The 15471-nt window shown below is 55.1% G+C and overlaps 1 protein-coding gene across 2 annotated transcripts; it reads right to left on the bottom strand.

Annotated features, from left to right (window-relative positions):
• Positions 1 to 215: 215 nt before the first annotated feature.
• Positions 216 to 10788, bottom strand: LOC131569633 (SLAM family member 8-like). Of its 2 annotated transcripts, none has more exons than XM_058821872.1 (7): positions 10636 to 10788; positions 5192 to 5533; positions 3922 to 4218; positions 3060 to 3179; positions 2423 to 2517; positions 1664 to 1867; positions 216 to 556 (listed from the first exon to the last, which is right to left on the bottom strand). In XM_058821872.1, exons 1-6 carry the CDS (start codon positions 10706 to 10708, stop codon positions 1670 to 1672), a joined length of 1125 nt encoding a protein of 374 aa, XP_058677855.1. In that variant the 5' UTR covers positions 10709 to 10788; the 3' UTR covers positions 216 to 556; positions 1664 to 1669. The 2 variants fall into 2 exon arrangements, with proteins under 2 accessions (XP_058677855.1, XP_058677856.1); XM_058821873.1 differs by having other exon boundaries at positions 1664 to 1834.
• Positions 10789 to 15471: the final 4683 nt, after the last annotated feature.

Here is a 15471-nt window from a genome sequence, read left to right as displayed (position 1 = left end):
CCCAATGTCCCTCCCGGGTTTTGGGGTCCCCCAGGTGTCCCCAGTGTCCCTCCCCAGAACCGTCTCAGGCAGGGAATTGGGGACAAACCCGAAGATTTTGGGGTCAGAAATAGGGAAATCTGTCCAGTTGTGGGGTCAGGGGGATCCTCCCACCCCAAATCCCCCCGGGGACCCCCCAAAAACCCCTCTGGGACCCCCCCAAAAATCCGTCTGGGACCTCCATCTTGTGTCCCCCTCCCCAGCACAGCCCCAGGCAGGGAATTGGGGTCAAACCCGAGGATTTTGGGGTCAGAAACGGGGAAATCTGTCCCTTTGTAGGGTCAGGGGGATCCTCCCACCCCAAAACATGCGGGGAGCACCCAGGGACCCCAAAACCCCCCCGGGACCCCCCCGGGCTTGGAGCCCCCTCCCCAGAACAGTCTCAGGGATGGAATCGGGGTCGGCCCCGCGGGTTTTGGGGTCAGAATCGGGGAAATCCGTCCATCGTGGGTGTTTTGGGGTCGGGGTTTGGCACACGACGCTCTCAGCCCTTCCAGGGGTGCCGGCGCTGGGGGCCCTGCGGGGACACCCCAAAGTTTGTGGGGTCCCCGAAGCGGGGGACACCCCAATGTTTGTGGGGTTGGGGTCCCCAAAAGGGGAGGAGACCCCAATGTTTGTGAGGTTGGGGGTCCTGTGGGGACACCCCAAAGTTTGTGGGGTCCCCAAAGGGGGGGAGACCCCAATGTTTGTGGGGTCCCAAAGGGGGGGAGACCCCGGGATCGGGACTGGGGTTAGGGCAGCCCCCTCCCCAACCCTTTAATGCCCTTTTTGGGGTCCCCCAAATGTCCCTTTTTGGGGCCCTTGCTCAACCCTTCAATGCCCTTTTTGGGGCCATTTCCCCATCCCAACCCTTTCACCCCAGCTCATTTGAGGTTGCCCAAATGTTCCTTTTTGGGGACACCCCAAACCCTTTAACCCTCCCTCTTTTGGGGTCCCCCAAATGTCCCTTTTTGGGACCCCAACCCTTTTACCCCCACCCTTTTTTGGGACACCCCAAACCCTTCATCCCTCCCTCTTTTGGGTGCCCCAAATGTCCCTTTTTGGGGACACCCCCTCCCAAAAAAAGCCCTTTAACCCTTTAATCCCAAGTTTTTTGGGGTCCCCCAAGTGTCCTTTTTTGGGGACACCCCCAACCCTGTAATCCCAAGTCTTTTTTGGGACACCTCAAACCGTTTACCCCAGGTCTTTTTGGGGCCCCCCAAATGTCCCTGAACATCCCCATTTTTGCTGATTTTGGGGTGGGTTTGGGGTGATTTTGGGGTGGTTTTGGGGTTGGTTTTGGGGTTGGTTTTGGGGTGGTTTTGGGGTTGGTTTTTGGGGTGGGTTTTGGGAGGTTTTTGAGGTGGTTTTGGGGTTGCTTTGGGGTGGTTTTGGGATGGTTTTTGGGTGGCTTTGGGGTTGGTTTTGGGGTTGGTTTTGGGGTGGTGTTTGGGGTTGGTTTTGGGGTGGTTTTTGGGGTTGGTTTTGGGGTTGTTTTTGGGGTTGGTTTTGGGGGTGTTTTGGGGGTGTTTTGGGGTGGGTTTGGGGGTGGTTTTTGGTTTTTTTTGGGGGGGTTTTTGGGGTGTTTTGGGGGTGTTTCTGGGGGTGTTTTGGGGTGGTTTTGGGATGTTTTGGGGTCGCTCACCTGGCCCTATGTCACCTCCTCGGCCGTGTCCTCGGGCCCTTTCTGCTCGGTGCCCCCCGGGGGCGATTTCGGGGCCTCGGCCTCGGGTTTTTGGGGTGCGCTGGGTTCCTTTGGGGCCTCGGGTTTTTGGGGTGCGCTGGGTTCCTGCGGGGCCTCGGGGGGGCTGGGGCCCTGCGGGGCGACAACGGGGGGCCCCTGAGGTTTCTGGGGTCCCCCCACGGTTTTTGGGGTCTCTCCGAGTTTTTGGGATCCCCCTCCCAAGGTTTTGGGGTTTTTATGGGTTTTGAGATTTCCACAGTTCGGGGTCCCCACAGTTTTTGGGATTTCCAAGGTTTTGGGGTTTTTATGGTTTTTGGGACTCCCACGGTTTTGGGGTTTCACTCCTGGTTTTTTAGGACCCCTCCCGTGGTTTTTCGGATTTCTGAGGTTTTTTGGGACTCTGATGTTTCCTTGGGAACTCTCCCCGTTTTTGGGGACTCTCCCCATTTTTTGGGGCTCCCCACTGGTTTTGGGATTTCCTGTGGGTTTTTTTTGGGGCTCCCACTGTTTTTTGGGATTCCCGTGGTTTTTAGGGACCCCCCCCCCATTTTTTTGGGCTCCCTCTTGGTTTTTCGGGACTCCCGTGGCTTTTGGGATTCCCGCGGTTTTTTAGGACTCCTGCAGGTTTCTTTGGGGATTCCTGCGATTTTTAGGATTTACCGCGGTTTTTTGGGATTCTCGCAGTTTTTGGGGTCCCCGCGGGGTTTTTGGGGTCCGTACCTGGTCGTTGCCCTCGGGGGGGCTCCTGCAGACGATGTCGCTGAACGGCGGCGCCTCCGCGGGGCTCTCCTCGGGCAGCGCCGTGGGCGTGGCGGCTGAGGGGAAACGGGGGAAAAAATGGGGGAAATGGGAAAAACCAGGAAAAAAAAACCCAGGAAAACGGGGAAAAATGGGGAAAAATCCCAGGGAAAATGGAGAAAAATGGGGAAAAAACACGGGGAAATGGGAAAAATGGGAAAAAAGCCAGGGAAAATAGGAAAAAATGGGGAAATTGGGAAAACAGGGCAACAAGAAAATGGGTAAATGGGAAAATGAGAAAAAATGGAGAAATGGGAAAACCAGGAAAGCAGGAAACAGGAAAATAGGAAAAATGGGGAAACGGGAAAACTGGGAAAGCAGGGAATTGGGGAATTGGGGATTTGGGGATTGGGGATTTGGCGTTTGGGAGTTGGGGAGTTGGGGATTTGGGGATTGGAAACTGGGAGTTGAGAGTTGGGAATTGGGGGAATTGGGAAATCAGGGATTTGGGGAATCAGGAATTTGGGGATTTGGGGAATCAGGAATTTGGGGATTTGGGGAATCAGGAATTTGGGGATTTGGGGTTTAGGAATTTGGGGATTTGGGAATTTGTGCCCACCTGCCTCGGCCGCCTTCTCACTGTTGACCCTCCAGCACCAGAAGGCGCCGCCGAGGCTCACGGCCACCAGGATGAGGGACAGCACCACATAGCCCGAGGTGGAGAACGCCGAGGGACCCCCTGAGGGCACAGTGTGACACCCAGTGTGACACCGGGGCTGTGACACCCTGTGTGACACCGTGTGTGACACCCTGTGTGACACCCTGTGTGACACCGGGGCTGTGACACCCAATGTGACACCCTGTGTGACACTGGGGCTGTGACACCCTGTGTGACACCCTGTGTGACACCCAATGTGACACCAGGGCTGTGACACCCTGTGTGACACCAGGGCTTTGACACCCTGTGTGACACCCTGTGTGACACCCTGTGTGACACCCTGTGTGACACCCAATGTGACACCGGGGCTGTGACACCCAGTGTGACACCCTGTGTGACACTGGGGCTGTGACACCCTGTGTGACACCAGGGCTTTGACACCCTGTGTGACACCCTGTGTGACACCCTGTGTGACACCGGGGCTGTGACGCCGAGGGACCCCCTGAGGGCATGGGGACAGGCAGGTGTGGCACCCCCAGGTGTGACAAACACCCCAGTGTGACGCCCCAACTGTTGCTACTCCAGCGTGACACCGGGGCAGGGTCACCCCGGGTGTGTCACCTTGGCCATGCCACCTCAGGTAGGTGTGCCACCCCAGCCGTGTCCCCCCTGTGTCCCCGTGTCACCTCCGCCCTGGCACGGGCTCTGCAGGTCGAACAGGGCAATCTGTCCCTGTGTCCCCAGCCCTGCCCCCATGTCCCCTGTCCCCCCTGTGTCCCCACGTCCCCCCGTGTCCCCACGTCCCCCCGTGTCCCCGTGTCACCTCCGCCCTGGCACAGGCTCTGCAGGTCGAACACGGCCACCTTCTGGTCCGCGGGGTTGCTCACGGTGCACGCGTAGGTGACGTTGGTGGCGGCGGGCGGCAGCGCCACCCTCAGCGTGGTGCCGTCGGGGGACAGCTGGTGGCGCCCGGGCCCCAGGTGGCCCCAGGTGAGGCTGTCGCGCCGCCAGGTGACGTTGACGGCGCCGCGCCCGCTGCCCTGGCACTGCAGGGTCAGGTTGCACCACTCGAGCGTGCTGGCCAGGAGCTGGCTGCGGGTGCGCGGGCTGGGCACGGCCTCTGCAACGGGGGGCACCGGGTGGCACCGAAAACACCAAAAATATCCCCCAAAATCCCCCCGAAAATACCCCAAAAATCCCCCCCAAAAACCCAAAAAAAACCCCCAAAAAAATCCCCCCAAAATTACCCCCAAAATTCCCCAAAACTCCCCAAGGCACGGCCTCTGCAACGGGGGGCACGGGGTGGCACCGAAAACACCAAAAATCCCCCCAAAATTCCCCTCAAAAACCCCCAAAAAAACCCCAAAAAATCTCCCCAAAATTCCCCCCAAATTTCCCCAAAACTCCCCAAGGCACGGCCTCTGCAACGGGGGGCATGGGATGGTACCGAAAACACCAAAAATATCCCCAAAAATCCCCTCAAAAATACCCCAAACCCCCCCCCCAAAACCCCAAAAATGCCCCCAAGAAACCCAAAAATCCCACCAAAACATCCCACCTTAACGAATGAATAATTAAATGAACGATTAAAGGAGTAATTAAATGAGTGAATTAAATTAATTAACCACGTCCCCTCACCGCAGACGGACAGGTTGAGGCCTGATCGCCCCATTTCTGGGGGTCGTTCACTCCGTGCCTCAGTTTCCCCACCCAAACCCCACTTTAACTAAGTGAATAATTAAATTAGTGAATTAAATTAATTAACCCTTCCCCCTCACCGTAGACGGACAGGTTGAGGCCCGATCACCCACCAGCACAGCCTAAAGCCCCGTTTTTGGGGGTGGTACACTCCGTGCCTCAGTTTCCCTAGCCAAACCCCAACCGAATCAAATGAATCATTAACCAATTAATTAATTAATTAATTAACCGTGTCCCCTCACCGTAGACGGACAGGTTGAAGGCCTGATCACCCACCAGTGTCACCTAAAACCCAATTTCCGCTCCGTGCCTCAGTTTCCCCACGCAAACCCCAAGTTGACCATATTAATAACGAAATGAATGAATCAATTAACCAATTAACGGTCTCCCCTCACCGTAGACGGACAGGTTGAAGGTCTGGTCATCCACCAGGGCGGGCTGCAGTTTGATGCGGGCCCCGAAGACGCCGCTGTCGCCCCTCTGCAGCGCCCGCAGCCGCAGCGCGGTGCCGTTCACCAGCTCCAGGCGCCGCCCGAAGCGGTCGCGCGGGTCCGGCCGCTCCAGCCCCGCCGGGCCCACCTCGGCCACCTGGATGGTGGCGCCGGAGCCCCCCGAGAAGCTCCACTCGATCTCCTTCACCGTCTGGTTGGGCAGCAGCCGCGGGGACAGCAGCACGGAGCCGCCCAGCACGCCGTTCACCTGCCGCGGCGGGGAGCGCGACTGCCCGAAGAGCAGCTCTGCGGCACAAAACGGGACATGGGGGACATTGGGGACACCTGGGGACATCTAGGGACACCTGGGGACACCTGGGGACACCTAGAGACACCTGGGGACACCTAGAGACACCTGGGGACATCTAGAGACGTGTGGGGACAGCAGCACGGAGCCGCCCAGCACGCCGTTCACCTGCCGCGGCGGGGAGCGCGACTGCCCGAAGAGCAGCTCTGTGACACAAAACGGGACATGGGGGACATTGGGGACATTTGGGGACATTTGGGGACATTGGGGACAGCTAGGGACACCTAGAGACACCTGGGGACATCTAGAGACATGTGGGGACAGCAGCACGGAGCCGCCAGGACAGCGTTCACCTGCCGGGGTGGGGGCCGCGACTGCCCGAAGAGCAGCTCTGCGACAGAAAACGGGACATTGGGGACATTGGGGACATTTGGGGACAGCTAGGGACACCTGGGGACAGCAGCACGGAGCCGCCCAGCACGCCGTTCACCTGCCGCGGCGGGGAGCGCGACTGCCCGAAGAGCAGCTCTGTGACAGAACAGTGTCACCTGTGAGCATCTGGGGACAGCTGGGGACATCTAGAGACACCTGGGGACATTTGGGAATGGTCTGGTTGGGCAGCAGCCACGGGGACAGCAGGACAGAGCCGCCCAGGACAGCGTTCACCTGCCCAGGACTGCCCGAAGAGCAGCTCTGACACACAGGAATGTCACCTGTGAGCATCTGGGGACACTTGGGGACAGCTGGGGACCTGCTTGTTGGAGGGGACAGCAGGACAGAGCCGCCCAGGACAGCGTTCACCTGCCCAGGACTGCCCAAAGAGCAGTTTTGGGACACAGAAATGACACCTGAGAGGGTTTGGGGACAATTGGGGACAACTGGAGATGCTCTGGGGACATTTGGGGACCTCCTTGTTGATGGTGACAGCAGCCCAGAGCCACCCAGGACAGCGTTCACCTGCCCAGGACTGCCTGAACAGCAGCTCTGACACACAGGAATGTCACCTGAGAGGGTCTGGGGACATCTGGGGACTGTTTTGGGGACGTTTGGGGACATCTGGGGACGTTTTTTGGAGGGTGACAGCAGCCCAGAGCCACCCGGGGCAGCGTTCACCTGCCCAGGACTGGCCCAAGAGCCGCTCCGGGACACAGGAATGTCACCAGAGGGGCTTTGGGGACAATTGAGGACACGTGGGGACATTTGGGGACACTTTGAGAGCATTTTGAAGATGTTTGGGGATGTTTTGGGGACACTTGTGGACATTTTGGGACGTTTGGGGCCATTTGAGACCATTTTGGGAACACTTGGGGACATTTTGGGGACGTTTTTAGGATGCTTGTGGACATTTGGGGCCATTTGAGGCCATTTTGGGGTCATTTGGGGACATTTGGGGACATTTGGAGACATTTGAGGATGTTGGGAGAGCATTTTTGGGGATGTTTGGAGAAGTTTCGGGCACATTTTGGGGACGTTTTTCGGATGTTTGGGGACATTTGAGGCCATTTTGGGGTCGTTTGGGGACATTTGGGGACGTTTTAAGGATGTTTGGAGAAGTTTTGGGGACATTTTGGGGACACTTGGGGACATTTTGGGGTCATTTGGGGAGGAAGAGGAGGAAGAGGAGGAAGGTCCTGCAGCGGCCTTGGCTGGGTTCGGAGCCGTCGGTGTCACCACAAAAAGAGGGAAAAGCAGAAATTTTGGGGTGAAAGCGGCTGAAAAGGTGAATCAGTCCCAGGAGAGGAAATTCCTTCAAAAAGAGAAGGAAAAAAGGAAAATTTGGGGTGAAAGCGGCTGAAAAGGTGAACCAATCCCAGGAGGGGAATTCCCTTCAAAAAGAGAAGGAATAAAGGAAAATTTGGGGTGAAAGCGGCTGAAAAGGGAAATATTGCAGGTCTGGAGCGGAGTGCGAGCGGGTGTGCTGAAAAAAGAGGGAAAAGCAGAAATTTTGGGGGGAAAATCAGCGAAAAAGGCGAATGAACAAACACGGGGGCTCTGAGCCTCCGAAGAGAGGGGAGGGCAGAGATTTGGGGGGAAAATCGGCCCAAAAGGTGAAAACAGAAACCGCCAGGTTCAGATGCGGCCCCATCTGAGCCGGGGCTCTCACCAGAACAGCGCTCCAGGAGGGACTGGGTGGAATTCCCAGCCAGAATTTCCAAAACCTCATTTTCTGCCTCAAAACGCGCCTCCTGCAACAGCCCTGCGGAAAACCGAGAACGGCGGGTTTCTTTTTGGGTGGAATTTCTGCAAAAGTGGGGATTTTGGGGTGAACTTCTGCAAAATTGGGGATTTTTGGGGGTAGAACTTCTGCAAAACTGGGGATTTTTGGGGGTAGAACTTGTACAAAATTGGGGATTTTGGGGTGGAATTTCTACAAAATTGGGGATTTTGGGGTAGAACTGCAAAATTGGGGATTTTGGGGTAGAATTTCTGCAAAAATGGGATTTTGGGGTAGAATTGCTGCAAAATTTGGGATTTTAGGTGGAGGAATTTCTGCAAAATTGGGGATTTTGGGGTAGAACTTGTACAAAATCGGGGATTTTGGGGTGGAATTTCTGCAAAATTGGGGCTTTTTGGGGTAGAATATCTGAAAACTTGGTGGTTTTCTGGGGAGTAAATTTCCACAGAAAATGGAGTTTATTGGGGTAGAATTTCTGCAACATTGCGGTTTTGGGGTAGAAATTCTGTAAAATTGGGTTTTATGGGGGCAGAATTTCTGCAGAATTGGCGGTTTTCTGGGCAGTAGAATTTCCATAAAAGTGTGGTTTATTTGGGGTAGAATTCCTGCAAAATTGGAGTTTTTTGGGGGCAGAATTTCTGGAAAATTGGGGGTTTTTTTGGAGTAAAATTTCCACAAAAATTGTGTTTATTTGGGGTAGAATTCCTGCAAAAATGGGGTTTTTTGGGGGCTGGGCAGCTCCAGGCAGGGACAAAACCCCAAAATTTTGGGATTGGCGATTCCTGATCCCAGCCCCAGGCGGAGGCTCTGGGATTCCATTCGGGATTTTTTGGGTTTATTTTCCCTTTTTTTGGCATTTCCCTGGATAAATCCCGCCCGGTGCTGGCAGCGCCTCCCCCGCGGCCCCGGCACCGGGAACCTCGGAATTATTCCGGAATTTCGGGAATTTCAGGAGTCGTCCCGGGATTTCGGGAGTTATTTCGGAATGTTGGGAGTTATTCCGGGGATTTCGGGAATTCCGGGAGTTATTTCGGGAGTTATTCCGGGGATTTCGGGAATTCCGGGAGTTATTTCGGGGGTTTCGGGAGCAGCGGCTCCACCCGCCGGGCTCGGGCCGGTGTCCCCCGCCTTGGGGACATCGCCGGTGTCCCCTCCCGGCCCCTGTCCCGGTTAAAGCGGGGTTAAACCCGAGTCCCGTTTGGGCCGGGTTTCACTCCCGCTTTTCCCTGGTTTAATCCCCGCTTTTCCCGGGTTTTATTCCCGCTTTTCCAGGGTTTTATTCCTACTTTTCCCACAGCCTTTCCCGGGTTTCATTCCTGCTTTCCCCAGGTTTCATTCCTGCTTTCCCAGGATTTGATTTCCGCTTTTTCCCGCCTCGATTCCTGCCTTCCCCGAGTTTCATTCCTGCTCGTCCCAGGGTTTGATTCCCGCTTTTCCAGGATTTGATTGCCGCTCATCCCGGCATCGATTCTTGCTTTTTCCCGGGATTGATTCCTGCTTTTCCCGAGTTTCATTCCCGCTTTTCCCGGGTCCCATTCCCGCTTTTCCAACCCGACTTTAAAGGGAATTTTCGAGCTCTCGGTGAAGTTTTTTGGGGCCTGAAGCCCCCCCAGAGCCCAGGGGCGGACGCTGAGGGCGAGGAGGGGCCGGGAAGGGGCTTCCCAAAACCCCCCTGGGATTCCAAAATTCCCCGGGAATTCCAAAATTCCCCGGGAATTCCAAAATCCCTCAGGAATTCCAAAACCTTCCAGAATTCCAAAACCCCCCGGAATTCCAAGATCCTCTCCCGAATTCCAAAACCCCCCGGAATTCCAAGATCCTCTCCCGAATTCCAGGATCCGCTCCCCCTCCCCAGGGTTCGCAGCCCCCCAGGGTTTCCCGGAGCTTTTCCCGGGATTTTCCCCGTTTTTTCCCGGGATTTTCCCCCGTTTTTTCACGGGATTTCCCCCGTTTTTTCCCGGGATTTGCCCCCCGTTTTTTCCCGGGATTTTTCCCCGTTTTTTCTCGGGATTTTTCCCCGTTTTTTCCCGGGATTTTTTCCCCGGGATTTTCCCCCGTTTTTTTTCCCTGGGATTTTTCCCCCGTTTTTTCCCGGGATTCTTCCCGTTTTTTCCCGGGATTTTCCCCCCGTTTTTTCCCGGGATTTTTCCCCGTTTTCCATCCCGGTCGGACGCTCGGCCCCTCCCGCGCCAAGCGCCGCCCCGGCCCTGCCTGTTTATCCCACATTTCGGGATTTTTTGGGAGCACGCGGCTCTCCCGCAGCGCCGACAGGAGGGAGAGGGAGGAGCGGGATCCGTCCCTGCTCCCGATCCGCCCCAAAATCCCCGAAAATTCCCCCAAAATCCAACTCCAGCCTCGCCTTTACCCCCGCGTCTCTTCCCACGCTGCGCTCCGAATCCCGGGAATTCGGGATTTTCCCGAGAATTCGGGTTTTCCCACCTTTCCCGGGAATTATTCGGGTTTCTCCCACCCTTCCCGGGAATTTGGGTTTTTTCCCACCTGTCCCGGGAATTCGGGTTTTTCTTTCCCTGGAATTCAGGTTTTCCCACATTTCCCGGGAATTCTGGTTTTCCCCACCTTTCCCGGGAATTCGGGTTTTTTGGGGCATCACCTGTCGGCACCATCCCCAGCCAGGGCCAATTAATCACGGAGGCAAATTAACGCCGTAATAAACCTGCCCGCGCGGCCGGAGGGGATTTTCGGGAATTCTGGAATCTTTGGGAATTCCGGGGGGATCCCTCGCTCCCCCCGGCTTTACGTAAGGAGCCGGAGAGGAGGGGGGAAAATAATTTTTTAAAAAATCGCAGCGCCCCCAAATCCACATAAAACCCCCCAAAATCGGGCGTGGGGAGGGGGGGGGGGGGGGTCCGGGGGACATTCCAGAGCTTTCCATGGGGATGGGGGGTCCCGGGGGTCCCGACTCACCTGGGCCGAGCCCCAGCAGCGCCAGCAGCAGCGAGGGCAGGCGCGCTTTGCCCCGCGGCCATTCCCGCTCCATCGCGGCGGCTTCGGCTCCTTATCCCGGGATGTTGTTACCGCGGCTCGGCTCGGCTCGGCTCGGCTCGGCTCGGAGCGGGATCAGCGGCCCCGAGCAGCAGCGGGAGGAGGAGGAGGAGGGGGAGGAAGGAGGAGCGACCACCCCGGCGCCGCAGCCCGAGGGGCGCGGAGCATCGCGGGGCTCAGCGAGCGGGGAGCGCCATGGGGGGAAAAACAGCGGGGTTTGGGGGGAAAATGCGGGATTTGGGGAAAAACGGGATTGGGGGGGGGGGAAAGGGGAATGGGGGGGAAAAACGGGGATGGGGGGAGTGCGGGAATGGGGGGAAAATCACCGAGAATGGGGGGAAAACAAACACCGAGAATGGGGGAAAATCACCGGGATTGGGGGAAAAACGGAGATGGAGGGAGTGCGGGAATGGGGGAAAAACAGCGGGAATGGGGGGGGGAAATCACCGGGAATGGGGGAAAAAAAACAGGGATGGAGGAAAAACGGGGATGGAGGAAAAACGGGGCTGGGGGGGGGAAAGAGGGATGGGGGGAAAATGCGGGAATGGGGAAAAATAAATCCGGGAATGGGGGGAAAACGGGAATGGAGGGAGTGCGGGAATGAGGGAAATGCGGGAAGGGGGGGAAAAACACCGGGAGCGGGGAGGGAAAAACGGGAGCGGGGGGTAAAAAAACCGGGAATGGGGGGTAAAAAAACCGGGAATGGGAGGTAAAAATACCGGGAATGGGGGAGAATGCGGGAATGGGGGAACCCGAAATCGGGAATGGGAAGAAGCCGGAGCGCTGCGGAGCGGGCGGAGCGCGCAGAATGGCGGGGGCTGCGCTGACCCCCGACCCTGCGGCGGCCGCGGAGCCCGGATCAGGCCCGGATCAGGCCCGGATCAGGCCCGGATCAGGCCCGGATCTGGCCCGGATTAGCGGCGGGCACGGCCCGGGAGGGGAAAAACGCCGGGAAAAGGGAATGCAGGGGATGCCGGGGGCGCCCCGAGATTCACGGGGGGCTCCCCCCGAAATTCCAGAGGCGCTCCCGGCCCCTCTGAGGGGTTTTGGGGTTTGAGGGATTTGGGGTTTGGGGATTTGGGGTTTGGGGATTTGGGGGTTTGGAGATTCGGGGGTTAGGGGATTTAGGGTTTGGGAGTTTGGGGTTTGGGGAGTTTGGAGGTTTGGGGGATTTAGTGGTTTGGGGGTTTGAGGTTTGGAGTTTGGGAGATTTAGGGGTTTGCATTTTCAGGGTTGGGGTTTGGGATTTGGGGATTGGAGTTTGGGAGTTTGGGGATTTGGGCGATTTGGGGTTTGGGGGATTGGAGGTTTGGGAGTTTGGGGGTGTTGAGGATTGGGGAATTTGGAGTTTGGGGAATTTGGGCTCTGGGGGTTTGGGGAATTTGGAGGTTTGGGGGTTTTGGGCTTGGAGGTTTGGGTGCTTGGGGTTTTGGGGTTTTGAGGTTTGGGGTTTGCAGATTTTGGGGTTTGAGGATTTGGGGGCTTGGGGATTTGGAGATTTGGGCATTTTGGGGGTTTGGGGGTTTGGGGAAGGAGATGCCGGAATTTCTCCAGGAATTCCAGCAGGAAAAGCTCTCCCAGCCGGGAATTTGGGATTCCGATTTATTGTGGGTGGAATTCCCGGCGGGAAAATCGGGAATGTGGGGGAGAGGGAGCCCGCGGAGGACTCGGCATCCAAGGGGTTAATCCCAGCTTTGTTTTTCCGGGATTTTTGGTTTTTTTGAGGAATTCCCCAAATGGACAGGGAAGCAGCCAGGTGTCCCAAAAAATCGAATTTTGGGACGCTCGGCGGTTCTTGGGTGCCCCAAATCCCTCCAGGATTCCCTTTTTCAGCCTCTCATCCCAGAAAAACTCCTGGAAAAACAGAACGGAGCGTCCTGGCCTGGGTTAATGAACAGCAATTAAGGGTTAATGAAGGGCTGGAGGGGCGATAAAACCTCTGGAATTCCGCTGGAATTCCTGGGGCACAAAGGGAAGGGCTTGGAGCAAAGCCCAGCCCGGGATGCAGAGAATTCCTGGAAGGAAAATTGAAATTATTCCAAATCTGTCCAGGGATCCCAAGGTGAAACAGCCCAGGAAATTTGGAACGGGGAGTTTTTTGGATTTTATTGGGATCGGAGCCAGGAAAACCAGGGGAAAAAAAAAAAAAAAAAGCAAGAAAAGCCATTCCCAGGGCCAGGAACATCCTGCATTTTTAGGGAATCCTGGAATAATTTGGCTTGGAAAGAGCTGACACGTCCCAACTCCATTGGCAGGGACACTCACATTATCCCAAGCTGGAGTTTTGAGGAATTTAAAGGAATTTTAAAGAATTGTTTTAAGGAATTTTAAGGAATTAATGCTTTTTTCCCGGCCCCATTTCCTTGGATCATCCTGGCAGGCAATCTTTTCATGTGGAAATAAAGGAATCCTCAGGAATTTTAAGAAATTTTCAGGTTTTTTTCAGGGATTTTAAAGGCCTTCCAGGAATTTTCAGGATTTTTCAGTAATTTTAAGGGATTTTAAGGAAATTTCAGTATTTTAAAGGATTTTCAGGAATTTAAAGACATTTTAAGGATTTTCCAGGATTTTTTTCCCCACGTTAATCCCAAAATCCGGAGTTTTCTGGGATGTGGCTGTGGGGAAGGCCTCGATCCACTGGGATCCATCCCAAACCCACGTAACAGAGAAATAAATCCAGGGTTTGGGAACCCCAAATCCAGGGAAAGAGACCCCAAATTCAGGAATGGGAGCTAAAATTTAGGGATGTGGGCCCGAATTCAGGAGTTGGGGACCCCAAACCCCACAGAACTGGGGGAGGCCCCTCAAAACCCCCTTTGGGACCCCTCCAGCCCCCGGGGCTGCTTCCCGAGGATCCAGGAGGGGAAAAAATGAGGGGTTTTGGGGATTTTGGGTTTTTTTCCCCTCATGGGGTGCCCAAATCCCCTCAGGGACCCCCAAATCCCCTCAGGGCACAGCGATGACGTCATGGGGAAGCCACGCCCACAACAGTATGGCGGGACGACAAATCTCGCGAGAGCTCGCGTGTTTGCCGAGGTCATAAGTAGCGCCGCCTGAGGGACGCAGCTCTCAGAGCCCGCCCGGCCTGGGGCGGGCACGGTGCGGCGGGGCGTGTGTTGCTCTGTGGGCGCCGCTAGGCCTCGTCATGGCGGCGTTGTGAGGGGAGAAGGGACAAACCTCGGGAATTCTCCTCGGGAATTCTTCCCTGGAATGGCTCCCCAGCCTTGGAATGGCACCTCAGCCGTGCAATGACAGTGCTGTCCCGCTCTCCCCTGGCTGAGGGGTCTGGAAGAGCCGTGAGGGGAAACTGAGGCACGATGGGTCCCGCGTTTCCAACATTTTTATATTTTTCCACATAAAATCCAGGACAATCCCTCCCGAGTCCTTCTTTTCTTCTTCCAGCTGCTCCCGGTTTAAAGAGAATTTCAATGAAATTAATTTATTTGAGGTGTTTTGTCGCCAGGCCGGGGAGGGGAAGGGACGGAAGGTGAAATTCCGGCTCGATGGGGAATAAAAAGGGAATTTTCCTTCTAAAAGCCAAATTCCGGATTCCGTGAGGGAATCCTGATTTAATTATGGGATTAAAATCGCTTTTGTATAAAGGGAAGGATGAGGTGAGGGATTTGTGATGAAAATTCCCAGGGAATAAATGGGGATAAAGCCAGGAATAAATCAGATAAATCCCTGGAATAAATTCGTCTGGAAGTTTTGTTCTTTTGGAATTGTGGTTGCAACGAAAATCCCTCCAGGGATTTGGGAACGCGGGAATTGCAGGAATTATGGATGGAAAAGGAAAATATTCCTCTCTCCATCCATTCATTCCTCATTTCTCCCAGAAAAAACCATTGAGGAATGATGAAAATCCCCCCAAAAATAAAAGGAAAACTCAGAGCCGCTTTAATTTTTTTTAACCATTTATATTTATATATATATATATAAAAAAATTAAATATATATAATATATCGTGTTTAAGACTAAAAATATAGTACAGAATATTTAAAAAAAAAGGAAAATGCAACGTAAAAAAAAAAAAAAGGGAAACGGGGAGAGATTTCGGAATTTCGGGAGGAAAAAAGAGGAAACGGGGAAGGGTCTCTAAACGAACCTGTGCTAAAAAAAAAAAAAAGGGGGAAATTCCATGTTCCAGCCCCAAAGTGGGGTTGGAATTTTAAAGCTTCCCGGTGGCCGGGGCGGGCTCCCCCTCTTCCCGTGGGATATTGCTCTGGAGTTTGTGGTGCAGCACCTGGAGCGGGAATTCCCTCCCCCCTCTGGCGTTTTGGGGTGAATTCAGGCACCTTTGGGATCCCCGGGGGGTTCGGGCCCGTCCTGACGGGACCTTTTTGGGTGGTTTTGGGGAATTTCGGGAGGGGGAAACGGGAGGGGAGGGTCCCGCGGCTCGTACCGGGATTGGGAATTGGGGGGAATTTAAGGGATTTTTGGAATTTGGGAAGATTCCAACCCCGGGGAGGGCCCTTGAGGGGTGGGGAGGGGTCTCGTACCTAATCCCGGGGTTTTTTGGGAATTAGCTGGGAATTCCTTCCAAAATTCACTCCTCAAATCCCAAATTTCGGCTGGGAATTAACCAGGAATTCCCTCCAAAAGTCACTCCCCAAATCCCAAATTGGGGCTGGGAGTCAACGAGGAAAATTCCCTCAAAATTCATCCCACCAATTCCTCCATTCCAAATCAGGATCCCTTTGGGAATTTGGGAACTGGGGCTCGGAATTCCCTCCAAAACTCGTCCCCAAAATCCCCAAT

The sequence above is a fragment of the Ammospiza caudacuta genome, chromosome 30 (genome assembly GCF_027887145.1).
Source record: "Ammospiza caudacuta isolate bAmmCau1 chromosome 30, bAmmCau1.pri, whole genome shotgun sequence".
Lineage (NCBI taxonomy): Eukaryota > Metazoa > Chordata > Aves > Passeriformes > Passerellidae > Ammospiza > Ammospiza caudacuta.
This window is presented reverse-complemented; position numbering and strand designations above follow the sequence as displayed.